The 19,462-nt window shown below is 42.0% G+C and overlaps 1 protein-coding gene across 3 annotated transcripts in view; it reads right to left on the bottom strand.

The window, feature by feature from the left end:
* Positions 1 to 6,598: 6,598 nt before the first annotated feature.
* Positions 6,599 to 19,462, bottom strand: part of GOLIM4 (golgi integral membrane protein 4) — a 33,097-nt gene continuing 20,233 nt past the window's right edge. The window contains exons 8-16 of one of the 3 annotated variants that reach the window (XM_065640316.1): positions 17,144 to 17,311; positions 16,134 to 16,466; positions 14,759 to 14,997; positions 13,496 to 13,575; positions 12,913 to 13,025; positions 11,577 to 11,750; positions 10,783 to 10,851; positions 8,783 to 8,863; positions 6,599 to 8,520 (exon numbers count right to left, since the gene is read on the bottom strand). In XM_065640316.1, coding sequence (XP_065496388.1) covers positions 8,362 to 8,520; positions 8,783 to 8,863; positions 10,783 to 10,851; positions 11,577 to 11,750; positions 12,913 to 13,025; positions 13,496 to 13,575; positions 14,759 to 14,997; positions 16,134 to 16,466; positions 17,144 to 17,311 — 1,416 coding nt within the window. In that variant the 3' untranslated portion in view covers positions 6,599 to 8,361. The remainder of the gene's footprint in view (positions 8,521 to 8,782; positions 8,864 to 10,782; positions 10,852 to 11,576; positions 11,751 to 12,912; positions 13,026 to 13,495; positions 13,576 to 14,758; positions 14,998 to 16,133; positions 16,467 to 17,143; positions 17,312 to 19,462) is intronic. The other 2 variants (XM_065640317.1, XM_065640318.1) reach the window with 2 other exon arrangements.

The raw sequence follows: 19,462 nt of genomic DNA, 5'->3' as shown, positions 1-19,462 counted from the left end.
TATAGGAGTTGCCCAGTGTTTCATAACAATGTAATTCCATTATTTTGTGGGGGCATTTCTGATTTGCCCATCGTTCACTTGATGGTTCAGTCAGAAGCCCACTGAGCTTTTTATAGTATTTGAATGGGAGACATTAGCATAGCATGGATGCTTTAATGCACTCATTATGAATCTTTAATATATTCTATTGATCAATTCCTTGTATGATAACGAAGCGCTGTCCTTCCCACGTACACAGAAAAAAAATTGAAACGCAGAAAGGAAACTAATTGCAAATGTCATATGTAGCATCTAGCAACAAAGGCTTAAAACCACTTACTCCAAATCTAGTGTTCTAACTCCAGGATGATCCTTTTTCATTTGTGAAGGTTTTTTGCTGCCATTTGTAGGTGTCAGAGTTGATGGTGCACAGAAGGAGTCTTGTTGTCTCTGTCTCTTTGGTTATTTGTTACGCGCTGCTGTGTCTGGTTTAGTGAGGCTTAATCCTGCTCTGCCCCGAGTCTTGATTTACAATTAGAATTGTTGCAAAGGAGCTAAATTGGCTTCTAGGGTCTAAAAAGCCCTAAAGACAATTATTAATTTACGAGGGTAAATTGTTGGCAAGACTATATGAGCATGTGGAAACAGCTCTTGGGGTCATTAAAAAACAAGAACAGATTTATTGGCTGCTCAGATGTCACTAAGCTTCCCTTACGAGCGTGGACATTCTATCTTGTGAGCGAGTTAGAATGGGCAGGGAGGATATCTACTCTGGCTAATACAATATTAAATAGAAATCCTCTCTACTTAATCCTCTTATTAGGTATTTTTTTACCTTGGCTGTGAGCATATTTGCTATCTGGTGGTAAGAGCAAGTAATGAAGTGATCCGTTATTTTCTGAGAACATTGTAAATAATTTGTATAATACAAAAATGAAAAATATATCAGTCAATTTGCATTGTTGCTGTGCAAGAAATGATAGCTGTATGGGCCCAAATCTTGTGAAGGAAACAAAAAACGTTGAAAACTGGAGCCTGAATCTGTACTCGTACTTGAGGTGAATCCTGCATTCTGCAAGAGCCGTGTAGTAGCAAAAATCACCTGCTTGTGACCGGACTAAGAGACTATGAGTGTGAGCAAATTGTGCAGACCAGGCTCTCTGTAATACTAACAATATTAATCACGAAAACGATTAGCTATTTGTGAAACTGCAGTTGTTCCATGTTTTCATGAACCAACTGAGAAAGGCGTGGGATTAACCTATAGAAACAACAATGTTGGGGGTTTTTTTCTTTCTTTTTTTTCCTGATGCTTAAAATACAGTCACCCCGTGCTGGCTCTTAATCCACGCATCTGTGATGCTGGTATGAAAAAAATCCACATCTGTAGCACACCAAAGAGAACCAAGAAATTTTCTAGAAAGCCAGGGCGCTCTGAAATACTCATGAATTTTTAGTGGCTTTCTAAGGTACAGAGAAACTTCATCTTCCCTGCCTTTCCGTAGTATTACATTTAATAGTTTGAGATGTGAAACCTTTGTTACCCAACAAGATGAAAATTCCTCCTCCTTTCTTCCACTCCTTACGACACTGATTATAATTCCTGTAATGCAGACGGCCCACCAACATGGATGTGATATGTGCAGCTCAAATTTTGAATTTAGGTGAATCTAGCTCTGACATTATCTGCAAAGTGCTTAAATCCAGGAGGCTCGATAAAGCAGTTTAGTGTGTAAGGGAAGACCTGGGGTAGTAGTGCCATTTGTGTGGATTTATGTGAAGAAGAGGAAACCCATTGCTCCTAAGAACAACTGGTAAATGCAGGAAACCTTAAAGTATAAATAAAAACAGGGTAAGGAAGGACAGGAAAGCAGTGTAGACCAACCGTTCTTTGTATTAACTGAAGCAATATGATGTGAACATTTGTCTGGATGGGGAAGGTAGCTGCCACTAAGGTAAATTGTGAATTTAATGATATTTTCTGTGAGAACAAGCCCTGAGGGGAATGTCTGACAGTGTGGAACCACCATGCAGAATAACCTGGTGAGCTCCTAATTACATAAGTCAAAATCAATATGGAAAATTGAAGCAAGGCTAGAAGCTATGATGTATTCTTTTCTCATGTTTGCACTGAGTCACCTTAGTTGTAACAGAACCACCAAACAGTTCACACAATCTCTGTGGTTTTGGTTTGGGGCTAGCAGAGTTGGAAATGTCTTCTGGTAGAGTTTATGAACCTCTGTACAAAAATGTCAATGTGAAATTCCTTTCTAAATAACTTTTCTATTATTTTTAAACTACAGAAGGGTGTCAGGTTGTCCAATATTCTAATTTTAAAGAAGTGTTCTGCAGAATAAATCTTAGGAATTACATGGCTTGTGGCTTCTCACATTTATCACTGTGAATTATAACACTTCTACAAAGGCTTTCTTCAATTATAGCATTATTTTCAACAAATGTATTTTTAAAACCCGTCGAAATATTGATCTTGAGATGGGGAAACATCTCAGCATTTTTTGTTATTGCTCCACATCCCCTAATTTTACAAGCAAATCGATCTAATAACACGGCCATCTGACATATCAGTGAAACAAGAAGTGGAACAATTTCCGTGTCTTGTAGAGCAGCTGGAAGCCCAGGCTGTGTAGAGGAGCTCAGTTGTCTCTCCTGTGCCACGTAACGTTTCTGCTCTTCTCTGACAGAGGCCAGTACATCGTAGATGTTCATAAAGGTCTAACTCGAGTTGCAGGAGAAAGGTGGTGGCTGCAAGCTCAGAACTGAGCTCATCTACAGGAGCCTTTGCCCAAGGTTCAGGTAGATGCAGTTCAGCACAAACTGTTTCTTACTGTACCGTATATTTCTGTACACCTGGATATTCTTTGTACGTACCTGTATAGTTTCAGGGTAACTCGGATTGCTCCATGGACAATGAAATCTGGTGTCATGTGGTTTTATATCCTTCACCCCTGCACCTTTTCTGGCTGTATCTCCAATTATTCCCCTTCTCCCACCTCCGCGGTCCCTTCCGTGTCCCCCCATTCCCAGCGATGCTCCAGCTGACGGCTGGTTCTGAGCTGAGCTTGTCCTTTGTGACTGATCAAACAACTGTGACATTCAGGACCTGCCATCAGGTCACTCGGAAGCTCTCAAAGCTGTCGCTGCTGCCATAGGCATTTGCATACGTTCATTTCTAATTCCTGCTGGTGAAATAGAAAACTCCTTTCATCTTCCTTTAATATCAGTTTCCTGGCATGGGCTCTGGTTAGCTGGGGCTGAAATGGAGCGGTTTTTATTGGCGTCACTATTGCTCTGGGCAGACCCCGCCGGAGGTGCCTGGCAATAATCCACCTCCCACTCGTGCTCTGCACCGGCTTTTAAACACATATTCTGATCCCCTCTACGTCTGCCCAGAAACTGATTTTACTCTTCAGCGTTACAGTGTAAAACTACCGGTAAAGCTAAATATGCAGGTAGGACTCGTTTGGCTGTGAGGACGCTGTTTAGTGTTATAAACCATCTCGCCTTAATGTATAGAAGCCATCGCGTTTCTCACCTGTCACAATAAATGAGCGGAAAATTGGCTCCCTGTGATGTGGGAGGGCTGTTCACATCCCGCTTGCAATATCTCCTGTACACAAACAGCTCGGGGCTTCTGCAATCAGGACTATCTTGCGCAGGGCTGACCTGGGTTATCCACCACAATTACTACTTTACAAAGGCACTTTGCGGCTCCTGCCAGGAAAAGATTGAGCCGGGCTTTTCTACAGGTCAGGGAGAAACTGCAGGTCTCGCTATTCTCTTTGACACTAGCGGAATAACGTGTCTCAAATAGTCTGTGAATTAATTTCACAACCTCATTTTTACACAACTTTGGTTATTTTGTCCTGATGAACATCTGACAATATAATTTGTTCATTAATTAAGGATGCTGCCTTTTCCAAAATACCATCTAGGACTGGTTTTTTGGGTGTTTTTTTGTTCCCTTGTCATAAGGCAGTGTATAAAAGTCCTTGTGAAGGAGGCTGCTGATGTGTCAGGTGTACTCAAAGCAGCTTTTTATCTTGCTCTGGATACACAGCTTTGGGTTTCTCATTCTCTTCACCCTGCAAATATTTTGGCTGTAATAATATAAATTTATTTCCTGAGTGTAGCAGAGTAAGAAGTTCCATGTACACAGTAAACACATTTTACGTGCTCAGACTTGAAAAGCCTAGTGAAGGTTGTTTTTAGCAATGACTTTTCCTCCAGCTCCTTTTGTCAGGAAAAACCTGCAGCAAAAGTGGATAAAACTTGTCAGAAACTAGTTTGTACTTCAGTGACAAGTGGATCCCCGTGTTTCATTCCTCATCACAGGGATTTCTGACTGTTTGCTTTAAAGTAGAGCTATCTAGCTCACTTTTCAGCTCAGGTTAGATGACACTGAGTGTTATTGTTTCATGTATTTTATGGCTGGAGCGTGTTATGATGATCCTCTTGACTGACCTTTCGGTTTGTCACAGGCAGTAGAACTTCTCACGTGATGCCCAAACTAGGACTGAACTAGAAAGTCTTTTAAAAGGCATCAGGAATTCATCACAGTCTTTAAAATAATTGCTGCAATGACTAATTAATCCATTACTAAATGTTTACTTTGTATTTCTCGCCTGAATTTTACTGTGGGATTTTCTTTTGTTTTTGACTGAGGCTGGGGACTCCTGTCTCACCAGTTCTCGGGGTTCTCCCAGCCCGCAATGTCACACTGACATTTCTTTCCTGGGCTGGTTGCAGCATGAACTTTCTTTCTATGAGCCAAATTTTCGCATCAGTTTCCCCCCGTTCCCTGAACGGTCTCCAATATTCTAAAGGGTGGATGCTGGACCTGGTCACAGCACACCAAGAGCTGTCCTGCTGCTGCTAAATCCAGAAGTGATGTAACTTTGCCCTTTGAATTTGTACTTTCACCCTGTGTGGGACACTCATTCCCCCTCTTCACCACAGCATCACTTTGGGAATCGCGCTGTGAGCGGTAAAACTGAGCAAGAGCATTTCCCTCTGCTCTTCATCCTGTACACCCACAAGGCTGGAGCTCTGGGCCATCTCCAGTTTATTTTTAGATCACATAAAGGCATTAACTTCTTGATTTAGCAAAGCATTTAGCATTCCCTGTGTCCCAGAGGACACCCTATGGCAATGAGGATCAGCCACGAGGGTCCTCCTTCGAACCAGCAGCTCGTCTACCAGACAGGACCACAGATTCTGGCACTGATGTGTGTTGGGCAAAGAGCTCAGAATCATTTTAGGATGAACAGCTACAGAGCAGGTGCTTGTGTAAGGTCTTATGTGGTTTCCCTGCAGCCTTTGCAAAAAAATCTTGGAAGTCTGAGGGACCACGTTTTGAGTCCTGCCAACCTGAGCTCTGAGACTCTGGCAGGAGCAGCGTTGGCCATGGAGTCATGGGAAAGCCCCAGCAGTTGCTGCTGGGACACGTTGTGAAGATGACACCCTGCTATTGTCAGCTGAGCCTGAAATCTTGCTCAGAAAGTTGATCTTCGGTCAAGTATCCCTCGTCTGATGCGAATAGGCCCTTGGCTCAGGACAGAGCAGGCTTTCATTAAGGTTTTCTTGGCCTTTTCACATGAGACATGGACTTGTTGTGCTTGCTGAAGTAAATATTGCGTCTGCTGTGAATACTGGCTGGTACAGCGCACAACAGGAGCCTTGTTCTGCAGCTTCTCATTCTGGGCAGAGTTCTGTTGTCTCTCTGGACTCCTGCTGGAGCCACAAGTTCTTCAAGTGAAGCCCCACAGTGAACAAAAGGGTATTGTCAAAGCTGCAGAATAAAGACGCCCGATGCCCCGGGGCATTGGGAACTTGGGGCCCACCAGCCAGCAGAACACGCGAGCACCCATTTAACTTCATCCGCAGCCAGCAAATTGCTGAAGCAGCTGCAGAGAAGTAATAAGCAGCTTATTTTGGTGTGAAGATGCTGCGCTGGTACCTGCAGATGACTTTGGAAGTGGCTTTTTCTGCACTGTAAGTGTGGCAGAAGACAGTCCATGTTCTCCACATCTCCACAGGCAATGCTGTGTCCATTAACAGAAATGCTTGAAGTGTGTAGTTCACTGTAGATGCGAGACATGTTGCGAAAAGATATTTTGATAAGTACCTGTACCTTCAGAGTCGGTTTTCATCCTCTGCCAGGGGCCTCAGCTCCTGCACCGTGGGGTGGGCAACTGCTCCTCTGGAGGAGAAGCTTGTGCAGAAAAGGGCTTGGGCTCCTTTTCCACTGGAACAGGCTGCCCAGGGCAGTGGTGGAGTCACCATCCCTGGAGGCGTTTAAAAGGCGTTTAGACAAGGTTCTTAGGGACGTGGGTTAGTGCTACACTAGATCTTGAGGGTCTCTTCCAACAGAAATGATTCCATGATTCTCTTGCTCCAGCTGGAGAAGGGCCTCCGCTGCCATGACGATTTAAAATGCACAAACCCCCAGTATTGCTCATGGTGGCCCTAACGCTGCTCCGCTTGCCCCAAAATGACGCTGTGGCTCCCAGCTCCTTCCCTTTCTCTGCCAGTGTCTCTATTAAAACAGTCTGAACAAACCAGTAGGAAAACTACAGCAAACCATCCCACTCGTGAAAGATCAGGAACCATATTCTAGTTTATTGACTGCAGTCAAGTTTTATTATGCCTCAAATAATTAAATACTGCAACCGTGACATTAAAAATACAGGCCAATTTACCAAAATAATTGTATTCTGAAGATTATGTACATATTATACATTTTACAGTATCATGTAAACTTTTTTATACATAAGATAAATCTGATTTATGGTAACTAGAAAACCCAAAATACTTGCTAACAAAAATATTCCTATGAAACATAAGCACTGTGTCTGGGACATTTAGGAAAATTGCAAAGAAAGGAAACCAACTATAAACCATAACAAAATTGAGTTAGTAGAAAAATGAATTAAATTACATTCATATAAAAAGTTAAAACTAAAGCCATTGCTATGCATCATTATTTAAAAAAAAAAAAAAGGGGAAAATCCTAAACCCTCTATTATATATTAACACACACTTTCCTGGGGAGCTGCTGTGTGCCCCATTTCCAGCAATGGGGCAGAGCCTGGGAAATCCAGATTCCCCTTCTCCTTTTAACATATATTAAATAACTAGGGTGTGTACCAATACAAATATTGTATATAATCATGCACTGTGATTACGTTCATAGTAGCCTCCCAAGGCACAATTTTTGTGTCGTTCCCCCCCACCCCCTTTACATTTTGGCATGCAGTGCTAGAGGTGTCTGCTGTTCCAAAAATTTCTGTGGGACTTATCTCCAGTCTGATTTTTCCCACTAGGGGACACAGAAATCCTTCCAGCAAAGACTTACAAATAAATAAGTAAAAGAAGGTAAAGGCCTTAATTCAACATCTTGCACCAATGGTGTCAACTCAGTTCCGATGCCTCAGCCTCCTCTACAGTCTGAGGCGATGTCATTAGATTCCTCTGGTCAAATATTTTATACATTAACTAGGACAACAAAACTGTTCCTCCTGTGAATCTTCATTCCTGTGACAGCTGTAGTGTTTTGATTTGGCATCACGGATCTTCAAGTTTGAATTGGTTTCCAGCTCACATCTCATCTCGGCATAGCACCATTTGCATTATCTGCTATGTAGTGCATGTAATTGAAGTACCTAGATATGCTCATTAAAATAAATGCATAATTTAACTGCATATAAACAGCTGCCAAAATTAACAGCTGTTAACCTGGCTGTATTTTGAAGGCTTGTAAAACTTGCATATTTTATAACTGTTCTGTACCTATAAAAGGCCTGGTCCCGCAAAGAGCTAGGCATGTGCTTATCTTCAAGGATTTGCATAATTAAATGAGATTATAATGAATGAAACTACCCGTCGGCCCCCACAACAGGTCGTGCCTTGGGCGGGCAGGGCGGCTGCCCTTAGTCGTAAAAGTTGCGGCAAGGACGACAATGAGAGTTGGAGCGATTAATGTCGACTGGGTTTAGGCACTAGATATATTCCCTCAGATGTTGTATGTATTGGAAATTAGACCCAACATCTGTCAGACTTGGACAGGGTGAAAGCATCCAAAACAGCCTTTATAAAACATGCCCAGAATGACAAAAAATTAAACCTAGATGATGCCTGTTTATGTACAGCTTTAATAGAAAAGAAATCCTAATCTAGACTATCAAAATACCGTGTCCATAGAAACATATGAGAGCATCTAATAGAAAAGTAAGAAGTGTAAAACACAAACTTTTTTTGGAAATTAAACATCCTAAAAAAGTTGGGGTTTTGTTTTTTAAAAAAAACTAACTCGAAACACAAGAATTTGTGTGCTGCAAAAAAAATTAGAAAAAATTAAGAGGACTACATCTCCCCTCGTCTGCGAGTTTTTGCTGCAACAGCTCTGCCTTCCTCCTCCTCCTCCTCTTCCTCCTCATAATTTTCTTCATGAACTTCTTTCTGGTGGTTTTCTTCTTGCATTTCTTGCTCTTGATCTGCCCTTCCATTATTCTTTTCATCTGCCTGATTGGGGGCAAAATATATATATATATATAAAACCCCAAACAGATCCAGTGCAACTGCCAATCTCCTTATAGTTTATTTTGGGGCAAGGGGCAGGAGTTGGACCCAATGGTCCTTGTGGAATCTGGGCCAGAATGATATTTTAAGGTCTACGATCTAAAGCAAGCTACAAGAATTATTCCGTACTGTCGCTGTGACGTGACCATGGCTGCGTTAAGTGTTTAATCACGTCACCGAGTTTGTGGGTTTCCACAGTACTTACATTGTCATTATTTTCACCATATGGCTCTTCAGCGTTGCGTTCCAGTTCTCGTTTCTTCTCTTCAGTCAAGTCTTCCTGGATCTACAAAGCACAGAGATGTTCTGTATATTTTCATTTCCTTTAGAAAAGTAGCCTGTGGCATAAATGTATATGTTTTCACAGCTACACTTTTACAGAATGAGGATTCAAAAGATGGGGAGGAGAGGGCATAGAGAGGTTAAAGGAGGAAAAAAAACCAACCAACAATCAGGCAACTCGCATCCTCTGATAACATATTTAACTACAGTTTTCACAGACCCTCTCATCATCAGGTAATACATTGAGATTCCTATTCCATGCTTTAACGTTAAATATATATTATTTTCTCCTTCTCTTTCATAGTGAGAGTGTCATTGTCAACACTTTCTCTCACTGCAGACTCCTAAAACTATCTCAGTTCCAATAGGCAATGCAGGTATTTAACAGTAACTGTCTGTGTTTTCCCAGCAGCTGAGTGATCCTCCTGCCAACTGCTCCTGGAAACCCACGAAAGAGCAAGGGGGCACTGGGAACAAATACTGATCTCCTCCAATTCTATCCTTGAAGACAGCGCAGGCCACACTCAGTCTGTTTCCCAGATGTTCAGATCTTGATCTATCACTTCTTTCTGGTACATCAGCACTTTCCCTCACTTCCATGTCCCTTTATGGTTAGGTGTAAATTTGAGAGAGGCGTATTTTTCAGAGTAAACTTGATTTTTCTTTTGGAGAATGCTGTTGTGCACATCTGCTCCAAATGGTGTCCTGCAAGCTGGTAAGATACTTCTGTAAGGCCACACAGCTCTGCCCATGGAAAAAAAGCCAGTTCAGCCAGCTGAGAAATATTTGCCACTTAGTGCTGCCACCTCCCCTGGCCACAAAGAGCAGGGACGAGGCTGCTGCTTTGACAGGGCTCCCTCCCTCCAGATGCTGCTGCCACCTTCTCCTGAACAGCAACAGCCTTCTCAGCAACGTCAGTAGTTGGAGAGTGTATTTATTATAGTATTATAAGAGCAGTTGCCTGTGAGCAGCAGGGATATCTAGGATAAAGTTTCAAACAACAGCGACATACAATATTTGAGTCAACCTACTAAAGAAACGATTCCTGATTACAGCATCTTAACTCTTGAGTGCTCATTCAATCACTGCTCACTCTTTAATACTTCCAGTAAGCACATGAGCCCTTTATGAAACGTGTATTAAATCACTTCCTGTAAGCCAAAGAGTAGTTGCCAAAGCCCAAATATTCTCAGTTCTTAATGACCTGGTTTGATTTAAGTAACTGTATTTTGAACTGGTGAATTCTAAGTGCATCCCATCTAATCTAGACAAAGTGGTCCCCGTAAGGGAGTAATGAGTAGCTGCTTCTATTGCTTTTTGTAAATCATTGCATATGAAGTGGAAAACAGCAATTGATTGGGTACGTACTGAGGAACTGCAGGGCAGCTTATGCTCGTGTGTGTGTAGCGAGCGTGCCCTTCAACATGGGAAGGAAAAAGTCCCTTCCCCTCTTTTTCTCCTCCAGTTCAAAGCGATGTGCTAATGGCTTCCTGACTGTCTGCACGAATAGTAGGGGTATACGTAGCTTGGATTGCTTAGGAGGAGCACAGATAAATCGCAGAGCTAAGGAGTGAGTAACTGGTCAAGGAAGCAGTTTGCCCAGAACAGCAGTGTGATTAGAGATGCAAAGTTAATGAGGTTTGCGGTGACTTGAAGTTTTCAGGAATTTTTCCTTATTTTGTGAATGGCTTAATCTTTTCGATTATTGCACAATTAACACCATGTTGCGTGCAAGGCTAATGGATTGCAGTGCATGAGTAACGATGAATTGTGTCCAGAAGTGGGCAGCAGAGACTTCCAAGCTTTCATAAAGCCAAAGAGATTTGGGCTCATTCTGCAGTTATAGAAGATGTCACCACTGAATAGTAACGGAGATGTGCTATGATACCTGAGGCCACCTACGCTTTATATCCATTTTCTTACCTCCTCTTCTCCCTCTTCTTGGTATTGTTCATCCACATTATCTTCCTGCTGGTCAGGATTTCCTGCCATCTGTAGAAAGATAATATAAAAATTCAGTTTATGTGTGTGCCTATTAACTGTAGAAGATTGAAAGTTAAAGCTTCTTGCTCTGGAACTAAAACTTTATGTAAAGCTAAAGTAACAGTAATAGCATAAGAAGTTATAGTGCCTTTATTAGCATTAATGATAGTCTAGCTACATGATTTAGAACTGCCCTAATTTAAAAAATAGACAGGAGAATGATTATAATAAAAACCACTTCACAGAATAAAGCAAGACTTTCCATACAAAGTAGGAAGACAAAGAAATATTCGCACCATTAAAGACCAACGCCATAAAAATACAGATTATTTCTGCCTAGAGGAGTTTCCAGTTTAAACAGGGTTGAAACGTGCGGCGTTCACTGGAACGGCCACAGAAGGAAGGTGACACCACTGCTTACAGGCGACCAAGTGCTGGTGACGTGGAAGTGGCACAGAAGGGATTTGTGCAAAGACACAGATTGTACGAGCTGGTGTTCTTGTGGGGACTTGTGTGAAGGGAAATATGGGGGCTCTGAACTACAGAACCTCTCTGAGGGGAGCCAGGGATGACAGACAAACCAGTGTGTCACCAGGGGTAATTCCTCACTTTTACCTGCCCACATCATATTGGCTTAAGAGAGATTTAAAAACCCAAGTTCAGCGTTCCCTGGCCAAGCCGTGCCACGCTGTCCTCAGAAAGGACCTACAGATGCTCCCTTTCCCGGTACTGACCACGAGGTGCTCTTCCATTCCCGGAGGTCCTTGCTTCTGACCCGTTTCCTTGTGCTTTTCATCTTCATCTGGTAGGTTTTCTTCTCTCTCTTGCTCAGCTTCCTCAAATTCATCTTCTCCCTGATTGTTGGGGTCATCAGCAGGATTCATATCTTCCATGGCTGCCTTCTGTAACTTTCAGAAATGAATGTTAAATATGTATTTTATCAAACTCTGTTTCACCTGAAAGCTCCCCCAGCATGAGCTGTGTTAGAGCCAACTCCGTACCCAGTGAAACCAGCTGGAATCTCTCCACGGCCATCAGGGGCCACCAGATCAAACCCGAGCCCGTGCAGAAGTGTCAGTTCCTGAGAGCAAAAGTACGTTAGCACTGAACACAGAACTGCGGCCTGGGGATCTGTCTGCTGAAACACACACCACAGCTGATGACTTATTTCGCAGAGGCTGCTGAACTCCTTCTGTTTCCTGCCTATCTGACAACTGTCAATGCCTGATAAGACCAGGTGAAAAAAGATAAAGAGTTTAAATGCTCGTGGCTCAAAAGAGCTGATGGGATCTTTCAGTACCAGTCTGTTCTGCAATATTGACCTTCTCTATGTCTAACAAAACAACACAACACTCATTTTTCTTCATAATTTGCCATTCAGAAAAGAAGCATTTTAGTTCTGCTTATCATTCAGTAAAAGCGTTTCTGATATCTTTAGAGCTGACAAAGATCCTCTAGAAATATTTACTATACGACTTAGTGTGGGGGAGTAAAGATGATACACTTGATGTTCCACAACACCAAGTGAGAGGGAACCTTGGCAAAGGCACAGGACTGGATCTCGTGCATCCAGACCTCCGTGCAGTTGATATTGTGTTAGTTGCTGGAGTACATTCTCTTTTCAAGTTCTCACATTTCTTCTTCTGTACTGACTCCAGCTGCTCACAGTGGCTAGAGTTGGCTCTTACCCTCTTAACTAACGACAGCATGAAAAATACTGTCACTGGTTTTTTTTTGACTGCCCACCAGTGACTCACTCCTGTTATTTTTTTGACTCCAAGTTTACCCGTTCAAGTCCCAGCTAAGTCCAAATCCTTCTCCCACCTAAAGCACAGATCAAAGGAATGTAGAAAAGCAACTTGCTTCCAACAAGGAAACTTTTTTTGCTTTCTTCCCAAATCAGTAAGGACAGCTTTAAATAGATACAGATGTAGTTTTAAGCTGTCAAACTTGTCTTCCTAGCAGACCTCTGGTTCATCTTATTTCTGTAATGCGCAATTATGTCAGATGAGATTCTGGGTTTTCACTTCAGTAACGACTGCAATCCATAGTGTCTTAATTCATACTCACTGATTCATCAGCCTGCTGATTTTCGACTTGACGTTCCGGTTCTTGCTGTTCATTTGCATTATTTTGATCTTCGTCTTCACCTTCATCCTGGTGCTGATTGTCACGTTCATAAGCTGACAAATTTTTGATATTATTATTGTATTACAGCAGTTTAAGAGTCTCCTATATACCTGCTTCCAATGGGCTTTTAGCAGCAGGGCAGCCTTTATCTAAAGAGCTTACCTAAACGCATAATGCTAATGGAATTGTTTTACTGCTAGTAGGAAACTGACACTGAAATATTATCAAATTTGAAGAGATCAAACAAAATCATAGGCAAAACCAGGAACGTGACCAAGATCCACAAAGCTCTACCCTAGCAGCTCAATCTAAAGGAGACTTCATTTCAAGAATGTGGATATGATTTTATTAATTCCTGCATTTCAGTCAGCTCAGCCAGTGTTATTTCAGCTTCTGGTTTTAAATTGAGAATTTATATTTCACTCGAATCCAAACTGGATATGAAATGAATATTAAAATCTCGCATGAAAGGGAGTACAGAGAGAACCTGTGAACACGGTAGGGACACACATTTTTCTCTTACCTCCTTCCTCTTCCCGCGTACCTTGCTCCTCTTCCCCTTGTACGATATCATGGTCCATGTTTTCATAATGACCCTGTTGGCTGAGAAAATGAAATGCAAATATGTCATTTCAGTTTCAAAAAAGTGTGGTTTTGCTTTAATAAACAAACCATCCTACTGCATCTCTGCCTCTCCCAGCTCCTGCCAGAATGGCTTCCAGTTTAGCTTTCTGTTACCTATTTTTTCACATCACCTTTCTTGAAAGAAGATACACATTGTAGAACAAAGACTTTCTTATCCTACTATACAATTTCTGGGCTTGTACTTCTCCATATATAAGTGGGATCTGCCTTGTATTTTCAAGACTCCAAAGCTAGTGTATAGTGTATATATAATATATTCCATAACCAAGGCACAAATACTGTGAACTGGGAGCAAAGAGCCTCTCAGATAAATGCTCTTACAGACAGACTGCACGGATTAGTTATTTTGTTGAATAAGCAGTTTTAGCTTTCACCTTGAAAGGGGTTTACTTGTGTGGTTGCTCTTGCAGGACTGAATATTTCGACTATCCAGTTATGAAAGGCTCATACCAAAATCCTTTTAGAATATGGGTCGAGTTAATAATTAATTTTAAATGTTTCAGCAAAGAAAATTCAATGCGCTTAAGATTCCAAAAGACAAAAAACGTCACTAACAATTTTAAACTAAGAAGCAGCATAAGGAAAAGTGACATGGGGGTGAAAGGCATGTAGAAGCTGCAATATCATGACTATAACTGCATTCAGAATAACTTTGACAGTAACAGGTGATGGTTTCTCCTGAAATCATGCTTTTGTCTCTACAACGCAAATACCACTAGTCATTCTTGTCCAGAAAGTCCTCATGGAATTACTTAAAAACAACATCTCACATTTAAGAGGAACTTTAGCTTGGGTACTTAATGCATATTTGATACTGGAGCTCCTCAGTACGACAAGATCATAATTGCTGCTTAGCGGAAAATAATTACTAATTTAAAGCAGGCTTTAAGACACGGGTTATTGAATGCCAGAAGCCCCTAAGCTCTCCTGAGCAATGCTCCAGAATTCAGAGGCTTCCATCGTAAAAAGAAAAAACCCTGAAAACAACAATTGGATTTATCCTTGGAATGAGACTCACTGAATTTAGGATCTGGGCAGCCCAGGGTTATGGCATTAAACCACCCCCTTTTCAAAGGTGCTGTGGTGGAAGCCATAAAACCCACAGCGCTGACCGTGACAAACTCATGTAAAAGAATTTAACCTTAGCTGGTTTTTATAGAGTTTTTCTCCTTCTTCTGCCTGTTTCTGCAGCTGAAGCTCTTTTTCTTGGAGCTGTTGCTGCCGGAGGAGCTGCCCGCGCAGCCTCTGCTGGTGCAGCGACTCCTGGTGCTCCCGGAGCTCACTGGCCTCCTCTGCTCTTTGGGCTGCAAGGTGTTGCTGCTCCAGTTGTTCTTCATAAGCTGCCTTATGTCTCCTTGTTACGGCTTTTGTCGATGTTATCTGTCAAAGAAATGCGTTAGTCATCAATCACAATGATCAGACACAAGCACGCAGGAACCTGTGGCAAGAGGGAAAATTAGGCAGATGCTACGTGCAGAATTACAGCAAAGTTCTTTTAAGTTTTCTTGTCTCTGCTTAATTATTTTTTTGAACACCGACTGGAAGTGTTGGGGTGTTTGTGGAGGACATGGGGAAGGAAGAGGAGATGATGGGCTGGGGGGAGCCATGCTTTTCTTAAACATCAATAATAATAACCCGTCTCCCCCCACCAACATATTACCAGTAAAAGGAAGTTTTGATGGCTGATACGACAGCAAATACACATCCACTGATTTAACTGGTAATTTCAGTAGGGGTTTCTTTGAGCCTTAAATGAGGCACTGCACACTCTTGTAAAGTCAGCAGTAACTTTAAGTCCAGTTTCACAGCTTAACCTCTTGCTGCTGTTCTAATCCACTGCACCTCTCCAACAGTGGCTTCTCATCCCACTGGAGTTACACAGTTCATCTACTAGGACAGTGTGTACAAAGCTTAAGGTGAGATCAGTAAAATCTATTTTCCACTGGAGATCCGATCTAGAATGTAAATTCAGGATTTGCTGGTTTTATTTAGAGCTGCACAGAGCAAGACTTGTCGTTGCTGTGCACTGATTTCCCCTGGCTATTTCAGTTCTGTTCATCTTGCAGTTAAAATTTCCTGTCAAACGACAGCGAGCATTTAGATGGAAATGTGTTTACAGAAGGCAGGCAGATCTGATAAGGAAACGCTCCGCAATTTGCTGAGATTCATCAAATGAGTAAGGCAGGACAGCTCTCCAGCAGAGCACTCAAGTCTCATTCTCTCTTCATCAGCTACTACAGTCCTCAAATTTAACGTAGAAGATGGGACCCAACCTGACTGCTCTTATAGTCCATCAGCAGAATTAATGTTAATTGAGCTGCCTTTGGTGAGCACACGTGTGTGCTGAAGTTGAGCCTCAATCCTGTGCACCCAAGTGCTTTGAACCCCTAATTTTCTATAAATATGACACCGATTTTACCTAGAAATAGGCGAGTGCAACCCATGGCCAGCAACGACAAGAGCTGCCTCCATTTAAAACAACAAATCTAATCAATTAGTAGAAGAGAGCTCTGTACCTCTGAATGAAGATGATCACCCACCATGTTGGTTTCTTCTTCTTTCTGTTCCTGTTTCTGCCACTCGTGCTCTTCTGGCACTTGATCCTGTTCCTCCTCCAAGCGCTCAGGCTGACCCGCCTGCTCCATTTCTTCCTCTTCAAGTTCTTTTTTGCGTTCCTCTTCAGCTCCATCAACACGTTGCTCATCATCCTCTCCAGCTTCTTGTTGCTCCTGAATATTCAGTTCTTTGGCAGGCTGGCCCTTGTGAGCCCTTCTCTGCAGATGGAAAGACTCAGCTCTGTCTTCTTTTCCCTGGGTATTTACCTCTTCTCTCTCTTTTGGCTTCTCATTCTGCAAAACATACACAACACGATGTGTGCAAAAGATGTTAAGGACTTCGTGTTTTCAAGAGAGCCAAGGAAAGCCACGGATGCTGTACAATTGCGTCACGAAGTAGGTTACACCTCGTTTTACCTGAAGTGGAACAAACTATCACAATTCTGTACCTACAAAGGAAACTTTGTCGTTTTATCTCCTGCGGGTTCTGCTGGCCAAGAACTGGTGTAAAACAAAACCACAACTGATATTGTAGCTTCTAGACTTCATCCACGCTTTGCTTTTTTGTCCTTTTTGAACATCTGGTAGTGTGCCAGTTTTAAATATACTGACTTAAAAGTGTGCCACTGAAACTTTGTAAAGCACATGACAAGACAATTTCTTCAGAAATTGGTAAAGCTTTTTAGTAACATGAGAGACTCAACATTTTAGAGGCTACTTATTGTTCAAAAAATTAAAATTTTTAGCAACTTCTTGAAACAGCTTACACAAGCCAGTTTTAAGTGCATTTACAGTCACATCAGAAAAGGCCATTGTGGATAAATTTTTCTACTGCTTAGGGAGATTAACCTGTTCCTTACCACTTTGCTCAAGATCTGACAGACGCGTACAATTAAATGTACACTTGTAATGGAAGTTAAGCACAGAGATAGTGTTTCGGTGAATAAAACCCGCTTCCTAGAGCTCGGTACCTCGTGCTGCTCCTCGGCCGCGGCGCCGCGGTGCGTGGGGAGGTCGCTGCGGGGAGACGCCGCTCGCGCCTTCGGCTCCTCCTCTGCCCCTTCTGGCTTCTCAGGCTGCCGGAAACTCGGCATTTTGTTGAGCGTGTCCTTCAGCTGTTTGTATTCATCCACCTGGGACTAAAGTCAACGCATTAATTACGGCGCGTCCGAATCAATGTCTTAATAAAATGTAGTCGCCTCGGAGTGAACTTGCTGGCAAGACGTGTGGTAGAAAAGACTCGATATTCACATCAGAGCAAATACCAGGGAGGAGAAGGGATGGGAGTTTTTAAAATTGTTTCCACGCGCTACAAAGCATTGATTCATCGCGATCTTTTCAGCCAAAGTGCACATGCATATGAAGTGTATTAGAAAAATCTCTGTGGGACAAAGACACATACTTGTTTTATTCATGCCAAGCAGGAGAATTGTCAAAAGGGGATGATGCAGCTTTTTTTGGCAGACTAAAGCAAGAGAAATGGAGAGCACCACAACTTCTCCTTTACTGGTGGAAAGAAGTGCAGTTCGTTCACAAACAGTAGCTGAAAAGTTTATATATACGTGTCATAAAAATGGCAAATCCTCAACATTTAGACAGGTGTTACACAAGACAACAGCCAACACACAGAACTGAGGCAAAGGAAGTCATAGTACGTTGTTGGTGAAGAGAAAGGAAAAGAAAAAAAAAAAAGAGAGAAAATGTAAATTTCTAAAGTCTTCCTGAAATGCAACAGTAAAATAATGTAATTTGATTTGCTTTTTAACTTTGGATGAGAGCAGGATACTTTCAAAAGGCTTCAAGGTCCCGTATGAGAATCCAGGCTGGTTGATACACCAGTCCCAGTCTATACAGCAGATGTACAAGAAAGATTATCTCAAAGTCAAGGTTTTGAGATGGACAGGGCTTAGAAAAGCTGACCAGACCCCCCACGAGAGGGTTCCTCTGTTGCTCCAGTGGAGGTGGTGGGTGTATTTACTACCCGTTTTGAAATCCGAGGTGCATTTCATAATCCTTTTTTAAAACTCAGCTTAAAAATTGGCTGCAGTTGCTGCTCGGTGACTGCATATGTCATTTTGTGTGTTATGTGGTATCATAGCAATCAATAGTACAGCAGACAGGCACGATGCATTGATGTACAATGCGTAATACTCATACGAAACAATATCCACAGTGCTACAGATTGACATGATGCGAAGCATAACAGCTCTGAAGCCAGACGCACCTCGAAGCATCTTCGAAAGCCTATGGCATCCGTTAAAACAGACAGGCCTAAAAGCAAAGCAGAATGCATAGAAATTACTCTTGTCCTTCCACAGGGATACTTCTGCTTCCTGATTAACAGCTGGAGAGTCCAGTAAGAAATTTTAGAGGAAAAAGTAGTATTTATTTAATATAAGACTAATATGCAGGTCCCTGATTTTTCTTTTTTCTACCCCACTCGCTGACCATGCAGAGACTAATTACTGGGATATTTAAACAGTGCACGTCCAGATCAGAATTCAAGTGCTCCGTTCTGTTGAACGAGTCGCTAAGCTGAACATTATGATTCAAGGCCACAGCCTAAAAGGTATTAATAGTGACAGAGGGACAGGGTTTATAAAAATATGTAACGAATCTGTCTGGCAGTTTGAGCTATGGAGAAGTACAGAGATTACAATGCCTTAAAGATTCAGCTCACAAATTCATTAGTGCAGTATTGACTACTGTATATTTAATGTCTAGAATACACTTAGAAATAGAGGGGTCATTTATTGAGCTGTGTTTTATAATCCCTGGTGAACTTTGTGTAGCTGGTTTGCAGGAGAAACTACGCAAGTGTGCTAAATACCTTCTGTTCTGAGAGGATGTGCAAGGCTCTTCTGTCGAAGGAAAGGTTTTCCATATGATAAATGCCACATTCTGATTGCAGATAGAAAGGCTCGGTGTGATACAGGTTTTCTGGTTAAAGAACTGATTCAAAGCCAGGAGGAGTACATGGAGCTTCCCTTTGGATTTGGGTGAACCTGAAATCAGACCCTGCATCATCTGCCCTTGTGGAATTCCAGATGTTTGCAAACACACACCAAGCAGCTGACAGGGCCAGAGGAGAAGAGCTTAAAACGTGCTGTCAGCATATTTTAGTACTGGAAATTAAGATTCTTCATATATTTAGAGTATGAGGGACTTTTCTAGTCTTTCCCTGATATTTTTAATATCTACATGTATTGACAAGCACAACGAGCAGAATTGGGGGGAAGAAAAAAAGATCCAACACTTTTAACGCTGCTAATGATTTTGTAGACCATGAA

This window comes from Caloenas nicobarica, chromosome 8 (assembly GCF_036013445.1).
Source record: "Caloenas nicobarica isolate bCalNic1 chromosome 8, bCalNic1.hap1, whole genome shotgun sequence".
Classification (NCBI taxonomy): Eukaryota; Metazoa; Chordata; class Aves; order Columbiformes; family Columbidae; genus Caloenas; species Caloenas nicobarica.
Note: the sequence above shows the minus strand (reverse complement) of the source record. Positions and strands in the feature narration are given on the sequence as shown.